General features: G+C 38.2%; 4 protein-coding genes across 9 annotated transcripts in view; 2 read left to right on the forward strand and 2 right to left on the reverse strand.

The window, feature by feature from the left end:
- cc2d1b (coiled-coil and C2 domain containing 1B) overlaps window positions 1-1,996 on the reverse strand; it is a 15,557-nt gene extending 13,561 nt beyond the window's left edge. For 2 of the 4 annotated variants that reach the window (XM_020591283.1, XM_020591280.1), the window contains exons 1-3: window positions 1,876-1,995; window positions 1,505-1,630; window positions 543-684 (exon numbers count right to left, since the gene is read on the reverse strand). In XM_020591283.1, coding sequence (XP_020446939.1) covers window positions 543-684; window positions 1,505-1,567 — 205 coding nt within the window. In that variant the 5' untranslated portion in view covers window positions 1,568-1,630; window positions 1,876-1,995. Of the gene's footprint in view, window positions 1-542; window positions 685-1,504; window positions 1,631-1,796 lie in introns of all 4 variants that reach the window. The other 2 variants (XM_020591284.1, XM_020591282.1) reach the window with 2 other exon arrangements.
- A 410-nt stretch (window positions 1,997-2,406) lies between these two features.
- On the reverse strand, window positions 2,407-8,723 carry LOC109955290 (poly(U)-specific endoribonuclease-C). The gene is made up of 7 exons (XM_020591308.1): window positions 8,640-8,723; window positions 7,259-7,370; window positions 6,260-6,371; window positions 6,053-6,174; window positions 4,150-4,262; window positions 3,176-3,329; window positions 2,407-3,003 (listed from the first exon to the last, which is right to left on the reverse strand). The coding sequence occupies exons 1-7, from the start codon at window positions 8,648-8,650 to the stop codon at window positions 2,743-2,745; spliced, it is 885 nt and encodes a 294-aa protein (XP_020446964.1). The 5' UTR covers window positions 8,651-8,723; the 3' UTR covers window positions 2,407-2,742.
- Window positions 8,724-9,667: 944 nt separating this feature from the next.
- pak1ip1 (PAK1 interacting protein 1) lies at window positions 9,668-14,320 on the forward strand. Its single transcript, XM_020591302.1, has 10 exons — window positions 9,668-10,036; window positions 10,754-10,916; window positions 11,557-11,677; window positions 11,780-11,854; window positions 11,953-12,005; window positions 12,615-12,760; window positions 12,915-13,012; window positions 13,223-13,322; window positions 13,655-13,784; window positions 14,025-14,320. Exons 1-10 carry the CDS (start codon window positions 9,959-9,961, stop codon window positions 14,132-14,134), a joined length of 1,074 nt encoding a protein of 357 aa, XP_020446958.1. The 5' UTR covers window positions 9,668-9,958; the 3' UTR covers window positions 14,135-14,320.
- A 506-nt stretch (window positions 14,321-14,826) lies between these two features.
- Window positions 14,827-17,143, forward strand: LOC109955297 (transmembrane protein 14C-like). 3 transcript variants are annotated; one of them, XM_020591318.1, is made up of 5 exons: window positions 14,827-14,868; window positions 14,953-15,044; window positions 15,784-15,885; window positions 15,973-16,069; window positions 16,201-17,143. In XM_020591318.1, the coding sequence occupies exons 2-5, from the start codon at window positions 14,975-14,977 to the stop codon at window positions 16,256-16,258; spliced, it is 327 nt and encodes a 108-aa protein (XP_020446974.1). In that variant the 5' UTR covers window positions 14,827-14,868; window positions 14,953-14,974; the 3' UTR covers window positions 16,259-17,143. The 3 variants fall into 3 exon arrangements, with proteins under 3 accessions (XP_020446974.1, XP_020446973.1, XP_020446975.1); XM_020591317.1 differs by having other exon boundaries at window positions 14,829-14,868; window positions 14,956-15,044; window positions 16,201-17,142; XM_020591319.1 differs by lacking the exon at window positions 14,827-14,868 and having other exon boundaries at window positions 14,875-15,044; window positions 15,982-16,069; window positions 16,201-16,673.
- The last annotated feature ends 792 nt before the right edge of the window (window positions 17,144-17,935 follow it).

Genomic DNA, 17,935 nt, shown 5'->3' on the forward strand with positions numbered 1-17,935 from the left:
GGGGCTGAAGCCAATCACAGCTGATATTGAGTGTGAGGCAGGGTCCACCCTGGACAGGTCGCCATTCTGTCACAGGGCTGACACTTAAAGATAAACACCCACTTCCAGTCCTACATGAAATTTAGAGTCACCAGTCAACCTAAGCTGCATGTCTTTGGACTGTGGGAGGAAGACAGAGTACCTGGAGAGAACCCACGCAGGCACAGGGAGAACATGCACACTCTGCACAGAAAGGCCCCAGGTCGGCCTGGGATCAAACCTGGAACCTTCTTGCTGTGAGGTGACAGCACTAACCACCGTGCTGCTGTGCCGCCCCCAGAAGAACTACATATATATTTAATTATTGATTTGATTGAGGTTCTTTTACTGTAAAACACACTTTGTATGAATATAATTGGCAAATAGAAACCGTTGATATTTTTTAAAGCATCATTTTTCTTTTGGTGCCTTTTGGTGGTGAAAGTGAAAAGCTCCTCAGATCAGCTACGCTCATCTTCATACAAACTGTTTCCAGGACTATAAATGATGACCCCAGCACTCACTCTTGTCCTTCTGCTTGGCTCTCCCTCTGGCAGCTGCTTTATTTCCAGTGATAGCAGCAAGCTCAGCCTCCAGATCTGGGTCGTCCAGGTTCTCGTCCATACCAATCATCTCCTCAGGGTCCAGATTGACAAACAGACCCATCTGAAACCAGGAAGGTAAAAGATAAACTCAACACCCTGACAGCTGTTGGGAAAACATTACGATGAGCATCTTCAACCCAGTGGTGAAAAGTAACCTATTCAATAACGTACTGTAGTTAAGTATAATTAAGAGGAACTTTACTTGAGTATTTATACTATTTAATTCTTCCACTTCACTGCAGTTTAGCAAGAAAGAGGGTACTTTTTACTTCTCCTGATGCCCAGATCTGAAGCTTTGGTACCAAACCAGATTTATCTTGAGATCATCTGGAGGAGCAGCTGAAGGCGATCTGTCACAAGCACGATTTATAATTCGATATATTTTTAATAACTGCATTTTTGTTTTGTTGATACAAACTTAAAATGTATGAGCTCACATCTACTACAGGGACGGAAGTTGTACTTCAAACATTGTTTTTAGTGTCATTCACAAACCTGGTTCCTATTCTGCTTGAAAAGCCACTGTAGATATTTTCAAATGAAATCTTAAAACCTATTTTTTACTCTCACTTATGTGTTGCCTGACCAATACTGTATGAATTCTACGTTATATCCTAAATAATAATAGTTATTAAAAAGATTAAGGGTTCATCTTGCAAATTAATTTGTAAATTCAGGAGTAGTGTAAATAAAAATGAGTGCGCTCTTAATTTGGAAGCATATTTTGCTAATAAGACTTATTTACTTGTATTTTGGTTGCATTTTAAATGTAGGACGTTTTCTTATCATTTTTACACTGGTGCACTGGGACCTGAAGGGTCTGAGCATCTCTCCCATCGCTGCTTTTGTCTAAAATGAACGTTTCTCAGAGTTGGTGTTACCTGTTTGGCTGCAGCAGCGCCCTGGCCTTTGGGCTGCGGTGCTCTCTTCTTTTTACCAAACATGCTGCTGTTGTGTCTTGTTCTCTAACAAGCCGCTAAGCCACACTCCGATGATTCAAACTATCCCTAAAACACAAACACGTTAAGAAAAGCGGCTTTTTCTGCAGGTGATTGATTGTAGCAGTTAAAATCATGTGAGCGGTTGTCAGGTGGTTCTCCAACAGCGACTGGTAACGAGCTGCTAGCTATTAGCTAACCATGTTTTTGCCTCTAACTCGAAAAGTTTACTTACGAGCAAGAAGTTAACTATTGCCGCCGCTGTTAGCATGTATCCCAGAGAGCTTTAACACGAAATCCCTTTGTGTCCTTACCTCCCCGATTGGCACTTTATCACGTAGCTTTCAGGGGAACAGTTTCATTTCTGTGGTTTGACATGTTAACGGGTGTTTGACTACGCATGCGCAAAGGGAAGGGGCGTGTAAGGCTTCTTTAAAGATTTTCCCCCAGTTGTGTCTGCCAGGCAGGCACCGACTCCCAGTGTACGAATATATAACAAGCACATACAGTATATGGATGAAGTCATTGATGGAATACTGAACGGGCCAACTGGGTACAGGGCCATGGGCTCAAGGGGTCAAAGATCCCCTGCAAGAAAGATCCCACCTGCAAAATATCCCAGAACGGCACACAAAAAAATGGCCAAAATGAGGAACTAAACAACCAAAAAGTGGTAGATTTTTGCAGAATCAGAAATAATGCTTTCTATTTGTGGTAGAAACTGGATTTTTCTGCTTCCTTTCAGTACTCACTGACAGAATTGCATGCTGCTTACGAGGAAGTCTACCTGACAAACCAAAACTGGAGCAAAAAGACCAAGTTTAAAACAACTATGAGTGCAACTATGCTGCTTTATTGTTGTGTCTCACTAAATCTTGCGAACTGTTTGTTCTATCTTTTCTAACAGGGGAAAACAAAAATGCAAACACTGCTTTGTAAACAAAGGATATTTAGTTTATGAAAATACACAGAATATGAACGATAAGTGATTAATAACAACTTATATTCCTATCATGATATCAGTCTACATCAGGAAGTTTTAGTTTAGTTCTGATGTTTAATGCAGACATAATCTAATCCAGATGTCTTTTAAAAATCATACTAAATGGAGATGATGTTAAAGTGTAACAAAAACATAGGCAAATTTGTACTGGACAGCTGACAGTCTGTGTGGCACGACATTACAAATCCCTGTTGTTGCTGCTCAACAGTTTAGGGAAGGATGTGCCGATAAATCGCCCATGCCGGTACACAACAAGCTCCAGCATATACTCGTCCACTTTCACCACCACAGACGTCATCTTCTCAGTCGACATGAGGAAGAGGACAGTGAAGACAGCAACCTCAAACTCTGGACTAACCCCAATGAAGGAGCTGCCAACCGGCTTTACCAAGCCCTTCCAACTGAACTGCAGGTTCAGAACATGGTCGTCTTCATCAGGCTGTAAAACAGTGTCAAAAACCGTTCATTTAGGAATTCATCCATTTATTTATTTGCTGTTCAGTAATAGCACTATTATTGTGGTTATATGCTAGCATTTAATTGATTCGGCTTTACAGGAAAAAACTGCTTAATATTTTCATAATGCATTGGGTGGCACAGGATTTCCTTACTGTGTCTTTGTTGGCTCTTGCTTTGTAGCCTTTGTAGTCAACATTGCCAAGTTTTTCCTGCATATAGAAGTGAACCCAGTTGTGAAGACCTATGATCTCCTTCCCAAACTTGGTTTCTCCAACAAACACATGTTCAAATCCACAGGAATCCTCACTATAATAAAAATAAAGCCAGTATTTCAACAATACGTTTACTGTCTCCATGCATGTCCTCATTCATCTTATTAGAGCTTTGTTTCCTTATTTGAGGTGTCTACAGTTCAAACAAAAGAAAGGTGACACAACCTGTTATGCTCTTTTACAAACCAGTCCCATTTTAAAAACATACAAATTTAACACAGGAACTTGATGTTTCTTTTTGTATAACCGACAGAAACAACAGGAACTATTTAACTTATCCAGTTAAATGTATTATCTAGTGTGAAAGTTTGCTTTGACCTTGGAAATAACAGTTTGACAGGAAAAAAAAACAAACTTCACTCTGATGGTCACTTTTCAAACCATCTTCCAGATCAATTTTCAGACCATAAGATGGGAGAACATCTCCTGAATTACTAATAAATGAACCTTAAAACTGTGTTTTTGTCAAAGATGTATTCTTCCTTAGATATAAAACAACTGTATTTATCTGAAAACTCTTCTTCTTCCACAATGTGTATATATTTATAAATAGATTCTTTTTGTCTCTTCTGTTTTTTTTTCTTATTTAAACACATTTTCCTTGTTGCCTTACAAAGCACAGTACCAGAGTCAAATTCATTGTGTTCAATAACTACATTTTTATAGCTGTTACTATAATAACAATAATAATTTGTCTCCATGTTAACCAACTCAGCTGCTGGAAACCTAAACCTGGTAAAGACTGACATCCATGAATCATTCTGTAGATGATTACCTGTGTTCTTCCCTCTGACCTGAAGGCCAGTCTCTTCACATGCTACAGCCGCTCCCCCTGCTGTTACAATGAAACTCACCCTCCACCTCTTTCCCGGTGATAGAGGCGAAACCAGATGTCATACAGCTGTCTCTTGAACTGTCCCAGGTCTGACGGCGATTGTCCCTTCTTGACCAGATATTTGTGAGCACACTATATAGAAACAAAATAAATAACACGTCAGTGGATGATGCAGTTAACATGGCACTGCATTACATTCTTCAACACCTCGACTCCCCAGGGACCTATGCACAGGCCCTCTTTGTGGACTTCAGCTCAGCATTCAACACCATCATCCCAGACATCCTCCACTCCAAACTGACCCATCTCACTGTGCCTGCCCCCACCTGTCAGTGGATTACTACCTTTCTGACAGACAGGAAGCAGCAGGTGAGGCTGGGGAAAACCACATCCAGCACCCGGACAATAATCCCCTCTGCTATTTTCACTCTACACCAATGACTGCATATCGAAGGACTCCTCTGTCAAGCTCCTAAAGTTTGCTGATGATACAACGGTAATTGGTCTCATCCGAGATGGTGACAAGTCAGCCTACAGATGGGAGGTTGAACAGCTGGTCCTGAGGTGTAGCTGCAACAACCTGGAGCTGAATACACTCAAAACAGTTGAGATAACAGTGGACTTCAAGAAGAGCCCCCACCTTACCCCCCCTCACCATACTTGATAGCAAGGTAGCAGCACTAAAGTCCTACAAGTTCCTGGGCTACACTATCTCCCAGGACCTGAGGTGGACATCCAACATCAGGACCATCACCAAGACAGCACAGCAGAGGATGAACTTCCTGCACCAGTTCAGGAAGTTCAACCTGCCCCAGGAGCTGCTGATACAGTTCTACAGAGGAATCATCGAGTCTGTTCTCTGCACCTCCATCACTGTCTGGTTTGACTCAGCAACCAAACAGGACAAATACAGACTTCAGCGGACAGTCAGGACTGCAGGAAAGGTCATTAGTAACCCTCAGTGCAATACCTGTAAATATACCTCGTACAGATTATAGAGACTTGTATAGGTCTCTAGTTCTTAAGCACTCTGTTTTATCCCTATTTATCTCATTTCAATGAACATTCATTTGTTGTCTGCATTGTTTACTGTCTGTTTATACTGCTTTTTCTGCATTGTTTGCACTGTTATTGATGTTAATACTGCTATTTTGTTATATTACACAACCTTATGCTGGTTTACTGTTTGCACATTGAGAGCCGATGTACCAGAGTCAAATTCCTTGTGTGTCCGTCACGCCTGGCCAATAAAGCTGATACTGATTCTGAACATTGCTCAAAGAAACAATAAAAAGTATTCTGCAGGTAGAAAAATAGAACATAATGACAATTATGTGTTTATCAGGCTACAAACACTAAGATGTTTACCATGTTAACCTGGTAGAGATGACAATGTTTTGAACTGTTTCCAAGGTCTAGAATGAACTTTCAAACCAAAATGGGTGAGCAATTCATAAAGTGCCCCACACAAGTACAGTATATCACAAAAACGGTATGGATGCATATATATTATATTTTATAGCTGCTTTAGATAATACTAAATCCAAATTTATTTAAAGGAAATACAGTATATTATATCATTGTGAGTGGCATTTTTTGCTGACATGTGAGGTTTTTTTTTTAAACTTCTGCTATAGTTTTATATCATGTACATTGTTCGTTTGATAACTTTAGTTTACCAAACTACATTTCTCTCTAGAGTAGCTTTCAAATTCTTTACATGTAATAACTGATGCTTGGTTTTCTATGAAGACAACTTCACAATAATTTCAGATCCTCACTAAACACCTTGAAACCACACTGAGAGGTAACAAGGTATGTAAACACCTACTGTGTAGTAACAGGGTGCTGCACCTTTGTTTGAGCAATCTGTGTTGACAGATGTGTCTCAGACATGACTCCCTTTCTTAAACTTACTGTACCTTCATGACAGCTGTCTCCAGTATGGCATCGATAAACAGCTTGTTCTCTTCCACCTCCTGTGAAGTGACGGTCTCTGATACACCCGTGGGCATCTCAAAGTTGTCCAGCAAGTTCATGAAACCTGCACAAAAAGGACATGTGCTTGTTAAGAATATAGAAACTACTGTATAAGTGTAATGAGTGGAGGGACATAAACTGCTACTTACATGCATACGTCTTAATACTCTTGAGTTTGTCTTCATTGACATATTTGAAGAGCGGAGCACTGGCCTTGTCTCTGGCATTGTTACTGCCCTGAGCCACATAACCAGCTTTACCCTGAATAAACAGATGGACACCAACATATCAAGGCAGGAAAACTGACTCATCCATTGTACAATCTAAGCATGATGGAGCCCTAACATCACAGTGGCTTAGACATAGCGCTGCTTTGCATTAAATGCTAACATCTGCATCCTTACATGCTCATAATGACAATGTTAGCACGTTCATGTTTAGCAGGTAGTGCAAGAATGTAGACATAAACTGAAGAATTTAAAAATAAATCATTTAAAATTTTTGAGCTGATGATGGTGCGAGATGAAAAGTTAAAGGAATCAACAAAGTCATTACAGTTTATCTTGAGGAGAACATAAATATAAAATGTGAAAAACTTATTAATCTTTGGCATCATAGCAAACAAAATACCAAACATTCACTGGATGCAGCCTCTCAAATGTGAGGTTTTGCTGCTAATTGTAAACTGAATATGAGTGGAACAGTTAGACAATAAAGTCATTTGAAGATGTCTCCTTGAAATTTGTTATAAATGTAATAATTAATAGATAAAGTGTTACATAATTGTTCAAAGATTCAGTAATAAAAAGAAGATGTAGGTCTAGAGATGCATGTACTTTTTTATTTGATTCAGCATAAACTGTTTTTTTTACAGTGCTTCCCTCATCTTTTTGGAAAATATTTTAATATATGAATTGTTGTTCTGTAAAGCATTTCGAGCTGCAGTTTGAGTATGAAAGGTGCTAAATGTTTAAGTTTATTATTATTAGTAGTAGTAGTATATGACAGCTAACAGGTAGAAACAACATAACTTGTTTATCTATTACGAAGCTTGGGGTTGTGATAAAATAGCTTTTTGGCCAGACTGTGTTTGCAAATCACCCCTTTATCTATGACCGTGTATTTTAAGCACAGGTAAATTTACTGGCCTGAAGGGAAATTATGTAATCACTCCCTGGTCTGAGGCGGTTGGTATCCAGGCACCAGAGCTGGTTTAGGACCTCAGTGAGCTCCTGGTTGGCCTTGACTGGTTGCATGTGACTGTGAAAAGGCAAAGAAAATTAACACAGTGAATTAAAGAGTAAGAGCTGTAGTAAAAACAGGAATGGTACAGTGGGACTGGTCTGTTTTTGAGACAGAAGTTGCTGTCAACAAAACCAAAACCATGCTTGTATACAGTAACTAATGCATTTTGTGGCTCAGTAATTAACATATTTCAGTCCTGTATCAAACAGAATTTTCAACTTGTTTCTTGTTTGTTATTTTGGGCTAGTTATATATGATATATTCAGGCTCTGACCAATATCATAACATTATCAAAAGGTTAACCTAAAATTTAAAAAAATGTTTACCCCTAAACCTTGATGCAGGTAGATTAGGTTTTATTTAATTTTGAGGTGGCAGAAATCCTAAAAAGCTCAGCAAATAAAACCATATCTGCATGGTTGCCAAAATACTTGTATGGCAACTATAGGTCTGGTGTTTTGTTTGGTTTTTTTTTTTTTGCTCCCAAGGGCACAGTCGACCACACCTGTGATATTAATTTACAACCTCAGGGCCCCCATGCTGTAACTTCACTTCCAGATGAAATTATCTGGTGCTACAGTAGCTAAACAAATGTGATTTAAGGAATAACGCGAGACCATGAACAGGTGCTTTTATAGGTTTAAAACTCTTGTATCTACTCAGTCTCTTTTTCATCTAACATTATCTTTCAAAAAGTGGCTTTACAATTAAAAGTATCCCAAAAATAACAGTAACTGACACTTACTTCCTGCCATAAATGGGAAAGAAAAAGCTGAGTATGAATATGAGTATGAATCAAATGACAGGAAGAGGAACAAGACAGAAACTCATCTGTTCTTTATTTAGCCTATAGGACAGCTGCTGTGGCAAAGAGACAGAGACTGTATCTAGTCCACAACGTCCTGCTTGCTCTGCTTTATAAGTCAGTCTACTAATCACCACCGAACACTGTTGCACTCCCAAACAGCAGCCTTCAATTCTGCACAAAATATATCCACTGTACAAAATAGTATCTCCACTGCTAGGCCTAATGTCTGAATCAGCAAGGTGTTTTACAAGATAACAAATAATGATGACTTTTTCTAGATATTAACAGCAAAAGGAACCACAGGATGTGTAAACACACTGACTAATGTTTACACCAAATAATACTACGTCGAATATCAAACAAGTGTTAAACGGTCGGAAAGCCGCTACAAGTATCAAAACTCAGATAGTAAGAACAGGAGTACTTTTGAGAGATAAATTCTAAAGTATCTCTGTTATTTGACACCCAAACCTTACCTCCTCGCCATCGCTTGACTTCTCACACCCTCTTCGAAAAACACTAGTTTGATGCCGAGTTTTCTGAGGCGTCAATCATGACGTTTACAAGGAAAACAGCCAATTGTTTGAGAGAAAAACACCCAAACCCCTCCCCTTGCCATTAAAGGAGAGGATCCTGTCTGTGGTTTTATTAATTAACTTTATCATTAATGGCTTGTTGTGATTACATTCAATACAGGCAGGCTAAACCCATTATTGTGTATGACAGAAACACTTGAGTTTTCATAGTTCCAGAGAGATCTGCTATTAAAAACAAAACAAACAAACAAAAACTTAATAAATTGTATTTTTTCCATCCTGACTTGTATAAACATATAGAACAAATGAAACAGTAATGAAGATATTCACTAGAAACACTCATTAATATAAAATCCCGTGGTTTATTTGCATTGGAAATTATCAAAAATGCAAGGTTTTGTTGTTAATTTATCATATTTCAAGATCAAAGATCAAAGTTTTTTTTATTGTCAGTTAACTATATGTGCAGGACATGCAGAAAAATCGAAAATACTGTTTCTCTCTCACCTAATATTGAATGCCCATACCATTTAAGAAACTAAAATAGAATAAAAGTAGAATTAACACAGAATAAATAGAATATGAAAACTGAATTCAAGTAATTAGGATAAACTAAATGGTACAACCTATGATACAACAGGCTATGATATTTAAATTTAATAGACTACAATATATGATTTATACACAGTAAAATACATAATTATTCTGATTGCACCTTCTAGGCTCCAAAATAATGCATTTTATTATGAATGATGTACAATTCAACTCCTCAATTTTTTCTAAATTAGAGGGTTAAAACAATCAAAATTAGGTTCACAATGGTACGATTTGAGGTGTTTATTTTGAGAATTCCAAGTAGTTTATATCGTTAAAATATCGAAATCAATATTTGGCTTGTCACTTTTTTAAAAAGCAACTTCATGAGTACCCAAGAGTGCCTGATGCGCACAACACCGACTTTTATTTTGAAAACACCTGTTCCCCAAGACGCGAGGATAGAGGTTTGCGCAAGCGCAATAGCTGCACACGTTATTTTGGATTTGGAAGTGCGAGCATAAACTATTCGAGATATCGTGCTTAGAAGGTTTACGGCGCCGTTTACGTTGTTTATTTTGTCTGCATTTTTCATGAAGGTCTATTTTTGCACTGTTTTTAAGTGTCGCTCAAGCAAAGCCACAAATTATAGACAGAAGAAATTACAGACGTTTTAAGAAAGCTAACGGGCTAGCTTAAGCCACTGTAGCTACTTAAGTAGCAGCATGGCAGCTGTTCTGGAACTGATTGCTGGAAGTTACGAGCAAGTCACCTTTGGTTACCGAGTGAAACCTGATGAGAAAGTAAGTCATGTTTAGCAGTTGTGTAATTACCCTGGCATTTAAAATTTAAACTGAACTGTTAATGGGATCGATGGGTAGAAAAAAAAAATCCCATGTCTCGGATGCCTGAAAAATCGCGACACTTCTGTAGAGATGATAAAGACATTAAACCTGTTCAAGCTATTGCCAGTTACCTTCCTTTTTAGCCAAATGAACATTCCCACCATTTAGAATGCAGAGATCAAATGATCCACTACCTCTAAGTTATATAGTTCCTCTCTCCACAGGATTGTACATGCCCAAAGTTGCACAGTTGATCAGAACACATAATCCAACCACTTTGCCCCTTTGAGACATCTGTTTTGTGGTTTATTTTAAGCAGAGCCAATCTACCGACGTCAGCTCTGGTTAGAGAAGCTGTTCTTTCTCTGTTAAGATGCAATTTGATCCCTCTATTGTCAGTCATGATGAAGTTCGAGTACATATACTCAGGAAAAGAGCATCAAATTGGCTATGGTCAAATTGCTTTCACTTAGAAATGTTCTTAGATGTCTGTTTAGGGCAGTATTTGACTTAAAGCAGCCAATATTAACAAGCAAAGATGTGTGAAGCTCAATTGTTGTTGCAGTATAAACACTACAATGTTTGTTTTTCCTCCCTGTTTTCAGCATTTTCAGCAGTTAATAGTACAAAAACTGATAGGTCCCAAACTGTTTGTGTGTTTTCCTTGTCATGCAGGAGTGGAACGCCAAGGCAGACTTCACACATCACGCCCACACAGCATCCATATCAGCTGTGGCAGCCAGTCAGAGGTTTGTTGTCACAGGAAGCAAAGATGAGACCATACAGATGTACGATATGAAAAAGAAAGTTGAGCACGGTGCTTTGCTGCACCATGATGGTGAGTAGGTTCACTATAGCTTCACATCAAGATGTTTTATTGATCAAATGCATATACAACAAGTAGCCCTATGATTACTAAGAGTTCTGGTCTCCTAAAGATGTCAGTAGCCTGTGGTAACATTCATATTTTTAACCCTTTCTTTACACATATCAAGAAGACAGTTTTTAGAAACAATACTTTTTATGGAAGGAAGGATCAATATAAAGACAAATTTTTTTGATATATTTATGATAGTTGTGCAATTAGACCACGTGAAATTAGGAGGAAAATAGAGATTATTACACTAGTTAGCTTGTAACAAAGTCACTAGAGAATACAAATAATTACTCGTGTTCTGTTCTATAAAGAAAAGGTAAAAAGTCAGGAAAGAAAGGAAAGAAGTGAGAGTGGAAGGAAAGGAACTCCTGACCATTTTTCTCTTTAACGCAGTACTATAGCAAACAGATTTTGCCTCGTGATTTGATCCAGCTGTTAGGTCCTGATTTACAGTACAGTTATCCTGACAGCTCTTCTTGGCTGATGGAACAAGAAGTATAAAATATTACTGAAGATTTGACCTTGTTTACATTTTACCAGCTGTTAAGATGTAAGAAATCAAAGACAGTCACCTGAGGTCTGAACACCTTGTTTTGCACAGGTACCATCACCTGCCTGGAGTTTTATGGGACATCTCATTTACTGAGTGGAGCAGAGGATGGACTCATATGTGTGTGGAGCACAAAGAAGTGGGAGTGCCTGAAATCCATCAAAGCTCATAAGTATGTCCACAGAGGGAGGTGCTGCAGAAGCACTGGCAAGATTGTGTTTGTGTGATGGTTATCCTTTATTTTGTGTCTTGCTTAATCGTCTTGTTTTGTTAGAGGCCATGTCACATCGCTGTCTGTCCATCCCTCTGGGAAACTTGCACTTTCAGTGGGGACAGACAAGACTCTCAGGTAAAATTCACAGCTCTGCTCCAGAGTCATTGAAGCAGGTGTGTGGTTTAATAGGGACATTAGAAGTGACTGTTGCATCTTTTTTTTTATCCCCCTAGAACGTGGAATCTAATCAATGGAAGATCAGCTTTTATCAAAAACATAAAACAGAGTAAGTTTTATAGTGAAGGTAATATATTAACCATTTTTCAGAGATATTCATACATTTGAAATGATCTGAGCTAGAGCTGCAATAATTAGTCAATTAATTTTCTGTTGATGATGAACTATTCTGATAATTGTTTAACTGTTCTGAGTTAAATTTATGCCTCTGTGCCAGTAATAGCCTTGGCCAGAGGCATTATGTTTTCATATTGTCTGTCCAGCCCATTCTTGTGGACGCGATATCTCAGGAACGCCTTGAGAGAAACATTTTTTTTCCCCAAATTTGGCACATATGTCCACTTGGACTCAAGGATGAACTGATGGTCAAGGTCACAGTGACCTCACGTCTGTCCTGTACTCATGAATTTGGCTGGTTGGTGGGGACATACAACCACGATAACCTTTGTTTATGTATGAAAGCAAATCGAATATTTTTGGAGTTTGGGCTGTCAATTGCACCAAAGAAAGACATTTAGATGTCACTTTGGGCTTTGAGAATTTGTGGCACTTTCCACCCTTTCCTGACAAATAGTCGAATATTTAAGAAAATTGTCAGATTGCTAACAATCAAAAATAAAGTCCTAACTTCAATGCTTTTTCTGTACACTATTAACAGATGCACACATTGTCAGATGGTCTCCAGATGGGGATAAATATGTGGTGGTGCTAAATGACAAGGTGAACATTTATGACCTGGAGACAGCTTCTGTCACGGGAACCGTCATAAATCCCAAAAGGATCTCATCTGTGAGGTTCTTAAATGTGAGTTCTCAGGCTGTGGTTCTGAATTATACTTTTGAGTGTGATATAATGGTTGAGATAATTGGTGTCTGCCTGGTAATCACACCAAAACATGACTGTAATTAAATTAGAATTTCAATAGAATACCTGTGTTGGAATCCTACTTGTTTTTCAGAACTCCATCCTCGCTGTTGCAGGAGACGATGAAACTGTGAGATTGTGTGACATTGGAAAAGAGAAATGGGTGTGTGAGTTCAAGGCTCATGAAACCAGGTAAATTCACAGTGTTTATCACTTCACTGATCCATCTCTGTCTGAAAATTATTAGGTACGGGTGTTTTCACCGAGTATTTGTTTCTGATGATGAGAAGAAAACTTAAACACCAACATATGTATCTTCTGATGCCTGATACATTTCTTTTGCATCTCATGTCAAACTGGTGAAAAATAAGTGATTGAACTCTCATTGTTTTATGATTTCAGGGTGAAAGCAGTTGACAGTTTCGATATGGAGGATTACTGCGTGATGGTGACTGCTTCCAACGATGGATTCATCAAAATGTGGAAACTCCAGCTTAAAGAGGCACATCTCTAGTATTGTTTTTCAATATATGAATAGAAGCCATTTACTTGTTACTTCAGCCAAATTTCTTAAACATTTACATTTTGCAGCAACAGTGCATGTTTTAAAAATGTCTCTCAGCGTCATGACCTGTTGACATATTGTTTCTACTTTGCAAAGCAGAGTAAAGACTAATTCATGTAGTTATATTCCAATGTAATCAGGTAAATGGTAAAAATTTTCAAGAACAAAGTTATATAAACAAGTCTGCAAAAGAAAAAACAGATTAGCAACATTACCTGTTAGTTACCAAGCTGCTGCTGATCTCTTGATGTACTCTGGCTGTCTAACAGGAGCTGGCATCTCCCACCCTCCTAGGGGAAGTAAACACAGCAGCCAGATTGACGTGCCTGGCTGTGTGGAAACCTTCATCAGTTCAGCAGATCAATGAGGAGCCCGCAGCTGAAGCGACAACAGCGAAAGGTGATGTCAGGCAAACCTTCACTTTATTATGGTGATATGTAAGAGATATAGTAATAGCTAATAGGTGGCATAGTTTGGTTTGTGTAGAAAACTTCAGTACTAGAAAACTTAACGCTACAAAGGGATGTTCCTGAAAAAATTGTATTTGTGTGACTGTCGTTCTCTAAATAAATACAATATTTTAAGTTTTCACATTTTTGGTTATCACTGTAAACCCTAACCGTCTGCTTCTGTCCTCAGAACTTGCTCAAGAACTTTCAAAGAGGAAAAGAGTCCGAATTGCAACAGAAGAAGTTGTACTGGAAGATGAAAGCAAACCCCAAAAGAAGAAAAAAGGTGGTGGCAAATAAAAAGAGCAGCAATAAAAAAACATTCATTCATGGACTATTTTAAATTGGGAGTTTTTGGTCAAATATGCCTTTATTTGTTGTGATTTCCACAAATTGGTGATGAATACAAGTTAGCATTCATATTTTGATTTTATGTTTCAAAAATACTTTTGCTGTGAGCACCAAAAAGAGAATTGTGAAAAATGATGGGCAACAATAAAAAATAAAAAAAGATTAGAATCAATGCATTGATTTATGTTTGAGTCCAACATGCATTTGCTCATTGTTACCACAGGAAGGTGATGAAGCTTAGATGAGCTTCAAAGTCTGTGTTTTAACGTGCTTTTATTGTTTTTGTATCAAGACACGTGTCTGTAATTAGGGATTTATTATTGTTTACTGTACACCTGTACAACTGTATGAACACTTCCGCCTTAACGTCTGTGTTCATGAAGCTCAAAATGTTTCAGGTTAAAATAGTCAAATGTATAAATTCAATTGTATACATAGTTAATGGTGGTGGTGTACTGGACTACACTATATTTAGAGGTGTCTGTGTTTGGTTTTCCCAGCTACGTCCATGAGAGGATCAGAATATTAGGAGCAACTCTAGATATACTGTAGTATACTGTATATATATATATTTTTTTTCATTTGAAAGTCTAGCCAGCTAAAACTTTTATTTTGAAATTTGGCCGTATAATCCCGGAAGTGTAAAAACTCGGAAGTTGCTAATTGATCAACTTCATCTTCAGGTCGTTTTCGCATACTGATCGTGAAACGTTTGATGCATGATAGAGCTGTAAACTGTTAAACCGACTTACTCCTCATAATATCAGCAGGTTGACTGTGGTTGTGGCTATGGACTGGATCGGGTTCAGTTACGCTGCTCTGGTGTCAGCAGGAGGAATTGTTGGTTATATGAAAGCAGGTAGGTGACGCCGGCAGGGAAATCTGTATAACATGACCTAAAACAGGTCTGGTGTAAATTGGTCAGAATCAAAGGGAATTTGCATCAAATCCAGGAGAAACAGTAGGGGAAGTAACTACATCTACGTATTTAAGTACAATTCTGGGGTAACCTATATTACTCGAATAGTTATATTTCCATGTAATCTTTGGACAAAAGAGGTGAAACTATCCAGTATTTCATAAAAAGACAAACATTAGGAAAATGTCTTAAAACTGAAAACAGATCTGTATAACAGAACTTTGTCTTCTAGTTATTTCTCCCTCACATTAATCAGCTCAGGACCTTTCAGAATTATCTTGTGAGGGTCCGACTCCTAAGTTGAGAACCAGTGAACAGAACTACTTAACTGTATATAAAGTAGAGAAAAACTGCTCCACCACAACCAGCTGCAACAGTAAGATGCTTCTTACACATTACATTAATACGGTATGCCAATCAAATATCACTCAAGTGCTTTTCCATCCATCCATTATCTCCACCGCTGCATTGAAGTCAATGACAGAAGATGTTCTAGTTTCTCCATTGACATTGGCCTCAAAGGACCAGAATGCAGGACGCCCACAATACACCAGATTTTAATTAGATTGCTTTTCTTCTTTGTGCTGTAACTGACCTCCACCTACTCTTAGTTGTCAGTTTACTAGGTATTTTTAGCTACAATAAATCTTTAATTTCAAAATAAAACTTTTTTCCACAGGCAGCGTCACCTCCCTGGTTGCAGGGCTCCTGTTTGGCCTGTTGGCTGCAGTCGGTGCTTATCTGGCATCTCAAAATCCCAAGAATGTCTGGCTTTCACTAGGTGAGCGAGTTCACTTTGTTAATGGTATGTGAGAGTCCGACTGCAGCTTTCACAAACCTGTAGCAACGACTGTCTCCCTCTGCTGAGGAAATGCAGCCACCTCAGGAACTCTGGCCGTAGTGATGGGACTGAGGTTTCTCAACTCCTGGAAGTTCATGCCAGCTGGTTTAATGACTTTAGTCAGGTAAAAACACCATTATTACACACTTTCTTTCTTACTGTTAGTGGGATGATAATTCATAGTATTCTGCTCTACGAAGATTGCAAATCTCTTATAACTATTGTCCTAATATAACTCTTGTCATGTTCTTGCAGTGGACTGATGATGGCAAAGATCATCACTGGAATGCTACAGAGGCCACACAAATCCTGAAAATACCGGCACGTATCTTATGTGCCTGTAAATATTTTCAACCTTAGCAGTCTGTATGGTTCAATATAAAACTTGATTTTATAGGAAAAGTTCATTGTACAACAAAACTGTTTTACTTTTCTAACATTTGAAAAAAGATCCTGTCTCTTTGAAAATCCACAGCAAGAGTAATGAATTGTTTTTCTGTGTAAAATATATGGGGCCCACTTTGCTAAATGTATCCAGTTAGAAGGATTATCCTTATTCATCTGTACAATTCCAAACAGTATTTAATAGCAGGGAAAATATAAAAACAACAAAGTGGTAAAAGACAAAAGAAAGAAAGAGGAGATAAAGAAAAAACTATGCAAGCAATCATGCCTTATTGAAGTGGGAATGACACAAACACCCTCAAGAACTAAAAACAGTGTTGATGTTTGTTTTTTTTAAGAAGCAAAACTTTGCTCAGTCAGGTTTTGGTACCACTCACACCTCCTCTTCTCACTGGAGCACAAGAAAAGGGAGTAATTCTTGGTTGGAGAACATCCTGTGATGCCTGATGTCTTTTCAACCTTTCAGCATTCACATACTTTTCAAGTTTAACTATGTTGTTTTCTCTTTACTCAACAGATTATATATTACAAACGGTGCTGACAGCCTGATAACAGTGTTTTATACAAGAGAAATGACAGCAGTCATTTTTTTACCTATCTGTATTGAAGGCCCTGTTGAAGTCATCTACCATGTTTATGAATATAGCACAGTCCCTGTAATATCTGAGATGTCATGTTTCTGATGACTGACTCAGGGAACAACTCGTTTCTGCAGAAACGAAGGCCGAGACATGATGACTCAAACTGAGCCAAATAATTCTCACATCCCCAATGGTAATGAAATGACATTGCAGGATTAGATCACCAAAATATCTTTGCACATAACTGAAATCGTGTATAAATGCACAAGTAACTGTGGTGTCTGTTCTTGCATGAGCTGATAGAGGCTCTCGTTCATCTGCTCAAACACAAAGCAGGTTGTCGTTTTCTCTGACTTTGTTCCGTTTCACCACATTGGCATGGTTCAGCTTCCTCGGTGACTAATAACACAAAGTATTTAAGCAATGATATCATGTTGAACAAGACATCACAAATTTAAAAATGTTAAAAATGCAAAACCAAGCCTTATTCACTTTTAGTCTCATTGTGTTAAGTTAGAAAACCAAGTCTGATTTAGCGAACGTTAGTCAGAAGCTAACCTTACCTGCCTGTCAAGTCCTCATTTTCAATCACACAACATTTTTATGAAATATTGCCTATGTCTAGTATAACATATGTAAAACATAAGTAGAGTACACCTACCACAGGGGAGGTAGCCCCAGTCTCAGGTGACTGTGTTTCTGGCAGTGGAGAGACACTTCTGAGAGTAGAAACAAGTCAAACTACCCTTATAAGGCTTGAGAACAAACAAACTCAAATAACCAAACACATGTACATATATTGTGCACTGGATTTATGCATTTGCAAGGTCAGAGTCCTGTCTCCCATCTAAGCACTTGAGAAAGCCAGTATCCCAAATAGTGGTAGAGCCAATTACTCTAATGTGTGGGTGTATAAAGTAAGTATAGAGAAGAGTATTAGGCAGTCTCAAACCAATCTCAGATAGATGGTTAACAATTAAACTCCTTTGCCTGTAGGACATGAG

The sequence above is a fragment of the Monopterus albus genome, unplaced genomic scaffold (assembly GCF_001952655.1).
Source record: "Monopterus albus unplaced genomic scaffold, M_albus_1.0 scaffold14.1, whole genome shotgun sequence".
NCBI lineage: Eukaryota > Metazoa > Chordata > Actinopteri > Synbranchiformes > Synbranchidae > Monopterus > Monopterus albus.